The sequence below is a fragment of the Diabrotica virgifera genome, chromosome 7 (assembly GCF_917563875.1).
Source record: "Diabrotica virgifera virgifera chromosome 7, PGI_DIABVI_V3a".
In the NCBI taxonomy this organism is placed as follows: Eukaryota; Metazoa; Arthropoda; class Insecta; order Coleoptera; family Chrysomelidae; genus Diabrotica; species Diabrotica virgifera.
The window spans coordinates 189,536,795-189,551,206 of record NC_065449.1 but is presented as its reverse complement, the minus strand read 5'-3'; the positions used below and the strand labels follow the sequence as shown (position 1 = coordinate 189,551,206).

The window sequence follows — 14,412 nt, the reverse complement described above, 5'->3', positions numbered from 1 at the left end:
ATTCCAGTGAGAATTTCACTACACATAATTTGCCCTGTAAAGAAAGAAAAAGTAGGGATAGTCGAAAAATATTTGCGCCTATGCTCTTAATATAATTCATATAAAATGAATATTGACGCATGTGCAAAGAACCAACGGACCGGTATTAGCACCAACAAAAAAATATAGACGCATATAGAAGCACAGTTCAACGTAATCTTTCTTACTTGATGTGCGAGAACATTTTACTTTTTTTAATTCTGTTCCCGCAATACCAGGGAGCGCTTATATGATCCTCCTACATCACCTCACCGTCTATGGCCCACGAATTACTACTGCTTCTGAAATATGAAGAAGTGGGACTGGGAATGTTTAGCCTTACATTTTTTGCATTTTATAAAATTGAAGATCAAATCCTACTCATACACCATATTTTTTGTAGAAAATAAAATAATATTTTAACTTTTAACACTTTTTAATAACTGAATCTTTTTACAAGTATATACAATAATGTGATTTAAAGGGCCTAGCCGGGTAAGATGATGAAAAGTGCCCCCAACTCGATTCGAATTCCATATTGGTCACCGTTTAGCATATATAGTGAAACTAACTTTCTGAAATTTTTAGCCCCCTAGGTGGCCATGTGACCCACCTAGAGCCTAATTAGGCTTTTGATGTTTTTATTTTTTATCTCAGCCGCATCGAGAACTAGCGAAAAACTTTAAATAAAAAATTTGTAAGATTTAAAAAGTTCTGTGCGAAAAAATTTTTTTTTTAATTATTGGCGGGAAATTTAAATTTTAGAACGATTTTAAAATTTTAAATGAGTATAAAAAAATAGCTAAGACATTCGTTTTCACGAAAAAAATATATAACGTGTATTTTTACATAATATTTGACCCTGAATTTTTTCAAATTTTTAAAATTGGTGAAACGCATCTTTAAAAATAAAAACCGCATTTTTTCGGTTTTTTCGTTTTTTGATACAATTTTATACATGTTTTTCAAAAAAGGTAACACCGTCAGTGGAGTAGGTAAAAAATTTAAAAAGAATTGGGTTTGCTTAATAAAAATTTTTTGTAACACCATCCATTTTAAAGATACAGGGCGTTGAAGAAAACAAAATTTTACACATTTTTTACGTTTTTGCCGAAACTACTGGCAACATTGTAATAAAACTTGGCGGATTTTAAGAGGTAGTTATTGTGCATGTTTTGACATACAATTAAGGATTTGATATTTATCATTGGCGCGCTTAGGGGTAATGGTCTGAACTTTTCAAAGAAAAAAAAAAGATAGTACGCCACTGACATATTTCAAATTAACAATCATTTTTGAATTCCTCATTCAATTTGCCATAAAAAAACTATCTTATCATTTTTTCATACGAGGCGCCGTTTTGCTGCAAAAAATAAAATATCTTAACGCCTCCAAAGTATTCGAATTAGTTTTTATAATGGGCGTAGAGTTTACGTATGTAGATGTAGAAACTACTAATAAAAGTTCGAATACTTTGTAAGGGTTTTTTTTATTGGCTTTAGGATTAGACCATGCGGCCAGAAACAAAGTAAATAGTACATACATAAACATAATATATATCTTATCTAAACTATCTAATAACTAATCTAAGTTAAGGTTATCTAAGTCTGACCGACCTTTTTGTTAAGAATAGATATAATAAACATTTTATTTTCAAAGTGAATTTTTGCTAAATTAATCTTAATAAAAATTTTGGGATAAGGACAAAGGTCACACTTTTCTCATTCAATGATTTTTCTTTTTTCTTAATAATTATTGATTACCTACATACCCACCCCACACGGTAAGGCAGGCATGTAGGCAATCAAAAGGAAAGACATCATTTAAGGTTACAAGCCTAATCTAGTCATTCTATAACTTAATTTTACAGTCATATAGGAAAAACAAAATAAAATCAAAAATACGTTTATCACTCAGTGCCAAAAGATACATAACATTATAGGGACCGTAAACATTTAAACTTCTTAAATTTTTTGTAAGAATGTCCGACTGATGTGTGTACTTCTTACAATTAAAAAATATATGATCCAAGTCCGTCGTTTCATTGCAAATATCACAAAGATTGTTATCAGTTATTTTTATTTTGTATAAATGTGCCGGATAGCAAGCATGTCCAAATTTCATCCGAGATATGGTTGTTATGGAACTTCTCGGATAATCGTAATTTTTAAACCAGTAATTTTTTCGAATATCGGGTTTTAGCAATGTATATCTTGTGCCTTTTGTCAAAATAAAATGTTTATATTGTTTAGACCATTTTTTATATAAATTATCCTTAGCAATATTTATTCTCTCATCTAATGTTAATAAGGGTGTAACCTTTTGTAAGGGTTAAGATGTTTTATTTGTTGAATAAAAATGGCGCGTCGTATGAAAAAATAGGAAGATAGATTTTTTGTCACAAATTAAACGAGGAATTCAAAAAGGATTGTTAATTTGAAATATGTCAGTGGCGTACTATCTTTTTTCTTTAAAAAGTTCAGACCATTACCCGTATACGCGCCAATGATAAATATAAAATTCTTAATTGTATGTCAAAAATGCACAACAACTACCTCTTAAAACTCGCCAAATTTTACTACAATGTTGCCAGTAGTTTCGGCAAAATCGTAAAAAATGTGTAAAATTTTGTTTTCTTCAAAATGTATCTTGAAAATGTATGGCATTACAAAAAATTTTTATTAAGCAAACCCCAATCATTTTTCAGTTTTTTACCTATTCTAGTGACGGTATTACCTTTTTTAAAAAATATGTATAAAATTGTATCAAAAAACGAAAAAAAAAAAAAAAAAATTGAAAAAATGCGGTTTTTTATTTTTAAAGGTGCGTTTCACCGATTTTAAAAATTTGAAAAAATTCAGGGTGAAATATTATGCAAAAATACACGTTATATATTTTTTTTCGTGAAAACGAATGTCTTAGTTATATTTTTATACTCATTTAAAATTTTAAAATCGTTCTAAAATTTAAATTTCCCTCCAAAAATTAAAAAAAATTTTTTCGGACAGAGCTTTTTAAAGCTTACAACTTTATTTAAAGTTTTTCGCTAGTTGTCGATGCGGCTGAGATAATAAATAAAAACATAAAAAGCCTAATTAGGTTCTAGGTGGGTCACATGACCACCTAGGGGGCTAAAAATGTCAGAAGTTAGTTTCACTATATATGCTAAACGGTGACCTATATGGAATTCGAATCGAGTTGGGGGCACTTTTCATCATCTTAGCCGGCTAGGCCCATTTTAATCCAAATGTGTAAAAATTTACAAATAACATAATAAAGTTTATACAGTCGCCATCTGCAGGAGTATTTTGAAGTATACTACACGTGACCAATTCTCCTATTTAAAATGCGCTTCTATATTCGTTGGTAATAGTACCTACTACAGAAACATTGGTTTATACAAATGAAATAATATGTGATGATTTTTGTCGAACCAACTTTGTTCTGAAGCTATTTTCTTATCACATCTTAATGCAATTTACTATTTTTGTTGGGAATAAGCGACAATTTTACTTTAAAATTAAGTTTTAACGCATCTCAAAAATATTGGCAATATCATTTTAAACTCATGTTTAAAATGTATATTTTAAACTAACTGTATGTCTGATTGGTCAATATGACTGATTCAGATACAATTAAATTATTAGAAAAAAATTTTACCAAGCAATAAAAACAAAATTTGTTTAATTTATTGTATTTCGAGAACAATTTCCGAAGTGGAAATTGAAGCGTCAAACAAACTTAATTTTAAAGTCAAATAACCAACTTTTACATACTTATCTTTACTTTTTATTCAAGACATGAATTTAAACAATAATGCTAAACAAAATAACTTTATTCACTTTGCAACACAATGATTCAAGCAGAACTTGGTACGCAAAGAAACTATTTTAATTTTGAATGCACTGCGTACTGTTCTACACTAAAAAAATACATGATGCACATATTTTTCTGCTTTTCTGCTATATTCATCATAGTTTGATATATTCCTATATATGATATGACGTACGCAAGCAACACAAATAACGTATTCCTGTAAGAAATTTTTTAACCAAATACATACAAAAATATTTTCAATTTACATTTTATACATTATATAACGAGACAAAGCGGTGAATTAATAACGCTACTGTTTGGCAATAAATTTAAATAGTACATCAACAAAAAACAAATATTTTGGACTTAACAATTAACATTATTTTGCTTGTTCCCTATTTGGTGGCCATATTTTAAAAATGTTACTATAGTCAGAGAACGAAATAGTAGCCAGGAAATTGTTGCACGAAATGTTACTTATTGCTTACTAAAATAATAGTATAATTATTATAAAATTATAGAATTAAACACAATTTTACACGTCACTAAATTTACTCCTCTTTCTCCTCGAATTCCGTAATCATCCACGAACTTCGAAATGAATCACTGACAACTATTTCGTTCTCTGACTAATATATATTGGCTTATCCCTACCTCCTGCACCAAAGTAAACAAAATTAACAATTGCCAGTTATAATTAAAATGTTTGACGACAATCAGCCCTGTGATGAATCACTCACGTTAAATATAACGTAAAGTTATCCTGTAGTTAAGTTATAATCCTCGAATTGGTGTGATTAGATATATCATATTTAACTTAACTACTTGCGTTATTTCTTGACAGTTCTTGAGTTATCTGGTATATCAACTGTCACTTTATAACGCGACGTTAAACCTAAGTTATGAGATAACTCTGTAGTTATGTTAAGGATTGTAAGGTTAGGTTTATGTTTTGATTTGTTTTTAGATATAAATCAAGTGAATATTTAACGTAGAACGCTGCTTCAGGTTGTCCCAGGATCTTGTGCGGCATTTTATTAATTTAATAAATCAAATTTAATATCAAATATAAAGCAGCACAAAATTATCAAAAAAATAGATCTAAGATAACAATTAAAAACACGTAGGTAATAAAATTAAAACAATAATAAAAATGAAAAAGAAAGCTAATAATTTAAAAATAGAAGGGTAATGCAATTTTAAAAATTATAGAAAAATCAAATCGAGAGATATGTTGAAATTTTTATTTATAAATATCCAAGGGTTTTACAGTTGAGTCCGGGAATCTTTACCCGTGCGTCATCATTTATTTTTTTTATGGCATAGACTTGGGTGTCATTTAGCCAGTCACGTCATCATTTAAAGCATACGAAATAAGTCGATGATAAGACGGAAATTGAAATTTACTAAACGCAACAGCAAGTGACAGTAAGTGACTTGCTGTTGCGTTTAGTAAATTTCTATTTCCGACTTATCATCGACTTATTTCGTATGCTTTTAAATGATGACGCACGGGTAAAGATTCCCGGACTCAGACTCAACTGTAAGTACTGTTATTTCTAATTCCATCTACTTTTTTTACCGATTCACCACCGAACCACACCGAACAGCGAACATCAGTTCGGTCATCGGTAGCCGGTGGGTAGGTATACCAACTTCTAGTAATTCTCTTTCTCGCTCAAACTTGTACTGATTTTACACAAGGTTCTCTTTTTAGACAACTTAATATTTTCTTCCTTGTATAACGTCTAAAAAATAACTCATCTCATAACGGGGGATGATCCAGTACACGGAACTTACGTTTTAAAGTTATGGAGATAGTTATATGTCACAGTTATCATAACTTTAACGCAAACGTTAAAAATAACTTCGGTAATTAATCACAGGGCTGAATACCATTTATCATTCTTGATTCATAGAATAGTTTTTCTTGAATCATCATCTATTTTTACTTTGGTGCGGAAGGAAAAACATCGTTAACTTATTTGTCAAAAATCATATTAATTTCTAATATAATTTACTTTAAACGTTTTGATTTCTATGACATTAAGTCAAGAGATACTGCCTTCCTAATTTGCGGAATTGTTTTTGAAAGGGTTGCTCCTAAGTCTCCCGGACAAAGGAAAACGTATTAATATACGTTAATGTTGTGATATATCATATCTTTTATATACATACAAAATATGATATAGGTATGTATCTATCAACACTTTCAGATAAAGACAAAGGAATTAGCAGCTTCGATTGTGATATAATACGATGGCACCAACGATACATATCTTTTATCCATACTTTGACAAATAATTGAAGAAGGTAACTGACGTTAATCATCTTTGAAATTCCTGTTCTAAATCAGTTATCAATGTTTAATAATGTTTAACAGTACTAGAAAGTAAAGAAAAAAAGCAGAGGACATAGATAGCGCGTGAGATGTAGAGAATAAGAGAGTAGAGAATAAATATATGGGTATATTGTAATGAAACTTTTAATATCAAACTTATGTTTAAAAGAATATGGAGACAATTATAACAAAGTTATAAAAGTAGTATGGGCTATTCCACGAATATACGACTGTCTTGGATTATCGCGACAACGAATATTTTAGTGTGCAACATAAGTGCGAAAGCTCTAATAATTGTTCCAATAAACAACAATGTATTTTGCAATTTACTTTCGTTCTTCGATTTACTTTACTGTGCAATTTACTTGCACAGTAAAATATTCGTTGTCGAGATAATCCACAACAGAGGTATGTTCGTGAAATAGGGTATAACAAGTCTACAATAAAAGTAATTTAGTTAGCATTGGTCCTTTGAGCCGGATAACTAATCAATAGTGTACAGCCGAGCGTAGAGTTTGAAGTTCGAAAATTTCAGAATTACTATAAACTCACACGCAATGTTTTTGCTTGTTGGCAAACTAATCTAATCAATTGATTAGTTGTTAGCAATGTGTGTATCAATGTATAGTAATTCTGAAAAATAGTATAATGTGGAACTCAGAACTAGAAAATCGGTGATACATAAAATAATAAGCGTATGAACAGATTAATAACCATATAAGGCACCTTTTAAACAAATGATTAGAGACAATAGAAATAATACTAATACAATAAATGAACTCATAGAAAAAGGAGAAAACTATTCTACATTATCCTTTATTCATAATTCATGTTCAAGGGAAACATTAATGTGAAAGCAGAAATAATAGATCCAGGACTAAAATCCATGAAAGACTGCATCTATAAAATAGCCTAAAATAACAGCATCTATAAAGTACCCTGTGGATGTAACAATTTTTATGTGGGAAAAACCGCAAGATCAGTAGGAGTCAGCATAAATGAGCATGAAACATACATTAAAAACAGAGACTTTGACAATTTACAGATATGCACACATGCCTGGGACAATAAGCACAGAATACAATGGAACAATTTTCGCGAAAGAAACAAACATATAAGAGAAAAAAATCAAAGAAGTAGCTCTCATGCTACTTAATAAAGAAAAATGTGTAGCAAACCCATCGTCAGAATGTAGCAGGCTCCGCTTCATTCTGGAATGAAAGAAAGAGAAGTAAGTTACCCGATTAAAAGAAGAAAATTAGAATATCTCAGGAAACAACGAGAAACGGCACTAAATGTAGATTAATAAAAATAATTATTTAAGGGAAAACATTCGGAAAGCGAGGAATTTTTTTGTTTTTGCCTTCACGCCCCACGTTCAGAATTTCAATGTTAATGTGAATTATATTTAACTCACAGAACGCCTGGGCCAAACAGGGTGTGAGTTAGATACAACTCACGTGGCGTTCAATGTATTAAAGCATAAGTCAATAAAATTTTTATAGTCAGAATGATCGCTAATATTTCAAACGATAGAAACCAAAAGAAGTAAAATAATCTTAATCCGCTGACTGTATTCGACTTGTTTGATTTTGATATATAACTGGGATGTTCGCTATCAAGATAAGTCACCTTCTTAAATTATTTGTGGAAGTATAGTTGCAAAATATACCTTCGATCTATATCTAATATATCACATAAATTAACAATAACTCGTTAATATACATAATCAATCCATAATATGATACAAATTACAATAAAAATAAAATTTCAGAAAAAAATTAAGCAAAGCAACTTATTACTCAGTATTCACAAATGTGGCCCATTAGAAACCCTATTTACTTCATCAATGTGGCAATGTGTAACATGCCGAATAAGATCTATTAGCCCAAATGGCCCTGCATTCAAAATGACGAATACGGAATAGGCACTGATGAATACTCGACTCTGGGCACACATTGGTTAATTATTGTTCGTATTTTAATGTCTTCATCAACGTAGATTCGAAGACAATGGAAACATTCTTTTAGTTAAAATTCCAGTTTGAATATCTGTACCTCGGGGGTAAACTACACTATGTCGTCATGGTGTTTTTTTGAATAAGTTCCTTTAATCCACTTATTTTATTAGCTGGATTATACAAACTGGTTATATATTATTATCATTAAAACATGGTCATATTGTCTTTCTACCAATTGTGGGATATACCAGATTTCTAATAAGATCCTAAGTGCTCTAAACTTTGTTGAAAGCACACGCTAAACACACTCGAAATGTCATAGTGTAGTTTACCTCCAAGGTCCAGATATATCACTTAAAATAGTATGCTTTTTGACTATTTAATTAGGTTGAGAAAACCCTGTACATGCAATTAAAAAATCAAGTTACGAAATGTACTATTTAAAAATACAACCAATGCTGGACCATTCTTCAACGACGAGAAGATGTATCTGTACTACGGTTGTAGTCTTTCCTCTAGATTGGATAAATCTAGATCTTGATTTATTTGGTTAGCATACACACATACAGAAATACTCTATAAATCTTGAAACACCATCTCACTTCTAACCAGACTACTACTACCCAACAACATTCTGTCAAACCAAAGCAGCTGTTGGAGCATTTTGCGGAATCTGTTCCACCATATTTTCCACGTGTCTGTATTTCTTTATCCTCTTCCACTCTCCGTTGTTGTAGTTCATCTGGAAATGTGTCTCTACGAGCATCGTGAGGTACGTATCGTCCGGCTGTAGCACGTTTTCTTGGTCTTCTGAAAGCTTTATAGTGACTATGTTGCCGAGATGCGGGCAAGGGTTGTCCCTGGAGCCAGCCATGAAACCGAGGATGAGAGCCTTTTCTGGTCGAGTGACCTTGTTGGCAGTGCGGAACATGTCTTGGGCTTCCAACATTTGTTCTCTCTGAAAGTAATAAAAGATGTAAGCAAGAAATTTAAGTGGCACTACAAAACCCTTTGATGTACATCAAACGAACTTTTCAGAGCAGCCGTCTCCAAAGGCCGAATAGCTATGATGATTGCCAACCTCCGTCGCGGAGATGGCACTTGAAAACCCATATTTTGTGTTAAATAAATGCCATTGGTGCAGTAATCATACAAAACAAATCATTAAAGGCAACAACATGAGAACCATAATATTTTAAGTAACTTAGCAAAGTTACCGAAGAGCAAAGAACTGTTTTTATTTAATCCATTATATGATGAACAAAAAACTGACTTATGACTTTTAAAAACTTATTTGTTTTGTATGGACATGACTTTGTCTGTTTTTTTAATGTGCCTCCAGTAAGTTGTCATTCCATCGTTTTCGTGGTCTTCCCACTAATCGTCTTCCTAATGGGGAACCGTCTCTCGCCGTCCTTACTACTCTATTTATAGTCATTTGGCTTATGTGGTCATTCCATTCTACTCTTCCGTTTCTTACTGTTATCCACCTTGCATCTCCGTTGTATATCTGTACTTCTAGCTCTGTGCCATAGTGTTGTAACGTTACAAACGTCACATCATTGATATTTTATTTTTAAATAATTATTTTACTTTATTTTCTTTAATATTTCATTAGTAATAATTTTCTTCTATTTGTTTTACCAGTTTTCTTCGTTAAAAATTCGTTGACGCTTTCTTTTATTATCCTCTTTTATTATCTTCTATTTAATATAACGAGCGATCCACAATTATTGGGATCAAAGCTATCTGTGCAAAAAATTACGTATGTCTTGCTTTAATCTGAAAATCCACCGCAGTGTGACGTCACGCCCAACTGCGGCTATCTTCAGTGTTGTTATGATCTCTTTCCAAACAAATAGTAAAGATTGAAAACACGTTGAAAAGTTACACGCTTTTGTTCATGCGTGAAAACCATATTTATTAATAATCATTTTGTTTATTAAAACTTGAAAAGTCAATGTTGATGTACGTACACTGACAAGTATCTGTCACTGTCAAAGTTGACGTAAACTGGAAAGTATATCTGAATTAATAATAGACATGCACTGTATAGCTATTTCTGTCGTTCAGAGCCACCTATGGTGACAATAATTTTGGATCACACGTTATCTATTTTCATCTAAAATCTAAATCATCAACTGAACATACTGAACGTACCCCGTATATTCTTACTCTATCTATAAGTATCTGTCTTTTAATACGGAACATGTTTGTCCACCTCCTCCACTTTGCGCTTTCATGTCAATGAGGATGACAATTAGTAATGGAGGGGAGAAATTAATAATCTTATAAAAGGCAATTACAGAGCTGATAATAGCTAACTATTTCCAGACTTATTATTCTCTTGGGGTGAGTTTTGTATTCTAATTTTTTTATAGTCTCCTTTTAATTTTTGAAGTGAAAACTTCTTTAGGGACGCTGTGCGATTTTTGGATAGGGGGAAAAGCATTGAGTTCGCGACCGTCATGTCATCGCGACCGTCATTGCGACCGTCATCGTTTATGCTGTTTATTATTTGTATGTATATATAAATTGTATAGAAGTATTTAAATTTAAAATAAGTGTAAAACCTATTTTAGGATGGGGGAAAAGGATTTATTTCGCGACCGTCATCTCTTCGGCGAAATAAATTTTGTACGTATCTATATTATATGTATATATACATAAATTGTATAGAAGTATTTAAATTTAAAATAAATGTAAAACCTATTTTTAGATGGGGAAAAAGGATTTTTTCGCGACCGTCATCTCTTCGGCGAAATAAATTTTGTACGTATATGTATTGAAGTGAAAACTTTACGGACGTTGTGCACTTTTTGGATGGGAAAAAGTATTAAATTGGCGACCGTCATCGCTTCGAAGAAATAAATTTGTGAAGTGAAAACTTCTTGAGGGTCGTTGTGCACTTTTTGGATGGGGAAAAAGTATTAAATTAGCCACCGTCATCGCGACCGTCATCGCTTCGACGAAATAAGTTTTTAAAGTGAAAACTTCTTTTGGGGACATTGTGCACTTTTTAGATGGATTGAATTAGCGACCGTCATCGCTTCGGCGAAATAAATTTTTGAAGTGAAAACTTATTTAGGGACGTTGTGCACTTTTTGGATGGGGAAAAATTATTAAATTAGCGACTGTCATCACTTTGACGAAATAAATTTTTGAAGTGAAAACTTCTTTAGGGACGTTGTGCACTTTTTGGATGGGAAAAAGTAATAAATTAGCGACCGTCATTGCTTCGACGAAATAAATATTTGAAATGAAACTTCTTTAGGGACGTTGTGCACTTTTTCGATCTAAAAAAGTATTAAATTAGCGACCGTCATCGCTTCGATGAAATAAATTTTTGAAGTGAAAACTTCTTAAGGGACGTTGTGCACTTTTTGGATGGGGAAAAGATATTCAATTAGCGACCGTCATCGCTTCGACGAAATAAATTTTTGAAGTGAAAATTTCTTTAGAATCGTTGTGCACTTTTTGGATGGGGGAAAAGTATTGAATTAGGGACCGTCATCGCTTCGACCAAATAAATATTTAAAGTGAAAACTTTTTTAGGGACGTTGTGCACTTTTTCGATCTAAAAAAGTATTAAATTAGCGACCGTCATCGCTTCGATGAAATAAATTTTTGAAGTGAAAACTTCTTAAGGGACGTTGTGCACTTTTTGGATGGGGAAAATATATTAAATTAGCGACCGTCATCGCTTCGACGAAATAAATTTTTGAAGTGAAAACTTTTTTAGGGACGTTGTGCACTTTTTGGATGGGAAAAACTATTAAATTAGCGACCGTCATCGCTTCGACCAAATAAATATTTAAAGTGAAAACTTATTTAGGGACGTTGTGCACTTTTTCGATCTAAAAAAGTATTAAATTAGCGACCGTCATCGCTTCGATGAAATAAATTTTTGAAGTGAAAACTTCTTAAGGGACGTTTTGCACTTTTTGGATGGGGAAAAGATATTAAATTAGCGACCGTCATCGCTTCGACGAAATAAATTTTTGAAGTGAAAACTTTTTTAGGGACGTTGTGCACTTTTTGGATTGGAGAAACTACTAAATTAGCGACCGTCATCGCGACCATCATGGCTTCGACGAAATAAATATTTGAAGTGAGAACTTATTGAGGGACGTTGTGCATTTTTTGGATGGGGAAAAAGTATTAAATTAACGACCGTCATCGCTTCGTTGAAATAAATTTTTGAATTGAAAATTTCTTTAGGGACGTTGTGCACTTCTTGGATAGGGAAAAAGTATTGAATTTGCGACCGTCATCACTTCGCTGAAATAAATTTTGTATGTATATAAATTATGTGTCTGTATACATAAATAGCATAGTGGCATAGGGCATACGCATCGCGTATATGATATAGGTATAGCATTTCTTTTTGGATGGGAAAAAGCATTGAGCTCGTAATTTACTATAAGAAGTTTTCACTTGTGTCGGCACTCCCACGAGTGCCTTCAATTTTTTTTATAATCATTTTTTCTTATACCTAACCTTCAAATGTTCAACCATGTGTTTGGTTTCTATATTTCTTTTCATCTATTAATATGCACGTGTAAATCAAATTTTAAGTAGTATAAATATTAATTCCATTTAATATACCCTTGCCATCTACTACTCTTTGAATCCTATTTGGCAAAGGTACAATTTTGGTTTTTCTTCTTGATGTTTGATATGTGTTTTACTCTTATAGTTTTTGGGAATAAGATCACCGTCCTCCCTCTGGGAGCTTCAAAAAAGCCTATCGTCGGCGATGACAACTAAGGCTGACAGCAATGGGACCATGACATCTGAACTACAGCACCCAACATCTTCAGCTGTAGGGATCTGAGGCCGAACATCTGCCCAGGTCTATAAGAAGTCTACAGCAGTACCATTCGACATCAAGAAGCTACCACCAGATAGCAAAAGCCATAAGTATAATCCAGAAATTGTTAGTTTTTGGCAAGAATTTGAATATATCTGTTAATGCATTTAATAAGTCATATTTTTATTATATTTTTATGAACAATAAACATGATTAGTTAAAAATATTGTTTTGTTTGCTTCATTCCGAATTTTCATAGTTCATTTCTAAGATTAGGACAAGACGAACACACACCTGAGAGGCTAAGCTAAGGGTGTAGCGATGGCTATCTTGGATGATTGAGGTAACATTTTCGAATATTATTTCAATTAGCTGGGGTAGTCCATCGCCTTTTTTCGTTTCAGTGTCTTAGCATCGATTTTTTGAAGGGTCATCTCCGCTGTTTCGAGCAATTTTTTTGTCCTCACTGTGTCAGATCTGTCGCGTAAATCATGATTCGTCTGATGACTGTTTTGTAAATTCTGCTTTTCATTTCTTTTCCGATATTTTTATTTCTCCATATTGTGTCATTCAGGCAACTTGCGGCACTGTTTGCTCTATTCACTTGATCTTCCACTTCTGTTTCGAGCTTTCCGTAGCTAGATAGTGTGATGTCTAGATATTTAAACTCAATCACTTGTTCTATTATCTGACTCTCAGCTAAAATTTACATCTTACTGGATTTGCTGTTATAACCATGCATTTTGTATTTTTTGGGGAAATTAACATGTTAAATTTTCTGGCGGTTATATTAAATTGGTGCAGCATACGTTATAAATAATCTTCACTATGAGAGATCTTCACATCGTCTGCATAGCAGATTATTTTAAGTTTTTTTCTCCTTTTATAGTTCTTACTTTTTTTATTATTTCATCCATGATCCGGATGAACAATAAAGGAGTCAGGGAATCCCCCCTGTCTTATCCCATTGCCAGCTTCCCTTATAGCCTATGTGGCTCTTGTAATTCCTACGTTCATTGAATAGAAAGAGTTCACAATATGTTCTTAAGAATTGCAGCTTTTACTCAGGCTATCACACTGAGAAATATGTTTATGAATGTTTTAGGCATACTCTTTGTTTGCATCCTTTAGAAGCAAGGAGAATATTACTTAATGTGCGTTTTTGCACGGGATATTACTTGCTGTTATTGATTGGCCACAGTTGTTAGAACTACTTGACTAAAAGCCTCCAGAGACGACTGTCTAGGCCAGGGTAATAAGGCAAAAATATACCCTGTTCGTGACATTTCAACAGCCAGGGTACTGAAGCGTTTTTTCGACAGGTAATACCTATAAGAACAAATTGTAACTATTTCCTGCGTAGGATCTGGCGGCCATTTTTATTTATAAACAATTTAGTGTCCAAAAACCGCCTTTTCTCGTTTTTCTTTCAAATCAATGGAAAACTGTGAAACCTATTAATTT

General features: G+C 32.4%; 1 protein-coding gene across 1 annotated transcript in view; it reads right to left on the bottom strand.

Moving 5' to 3' along the window:
* Window positions 1-435: 435 nt before the first annotated feature.
* LOC114333038 (negative elongation factor A) overlaps window positions 436-14,412 on the bottom strand; it is a 47,576-nt gene continuing 33,599 nt past the window's right edge. Inside the window, exon 7 of the mRNA XM_028282859.2 lies at window positions 436-9,093. Within this exon, the coding sequence (XP_028138660.1) occupies window positions 8,773-9,093 (321 nt within the window). The 3' untranslated portion in view covers window positions 436-8,772. The remainder of the gene's footprint in view (window positions 9,094-14,412) is intronic.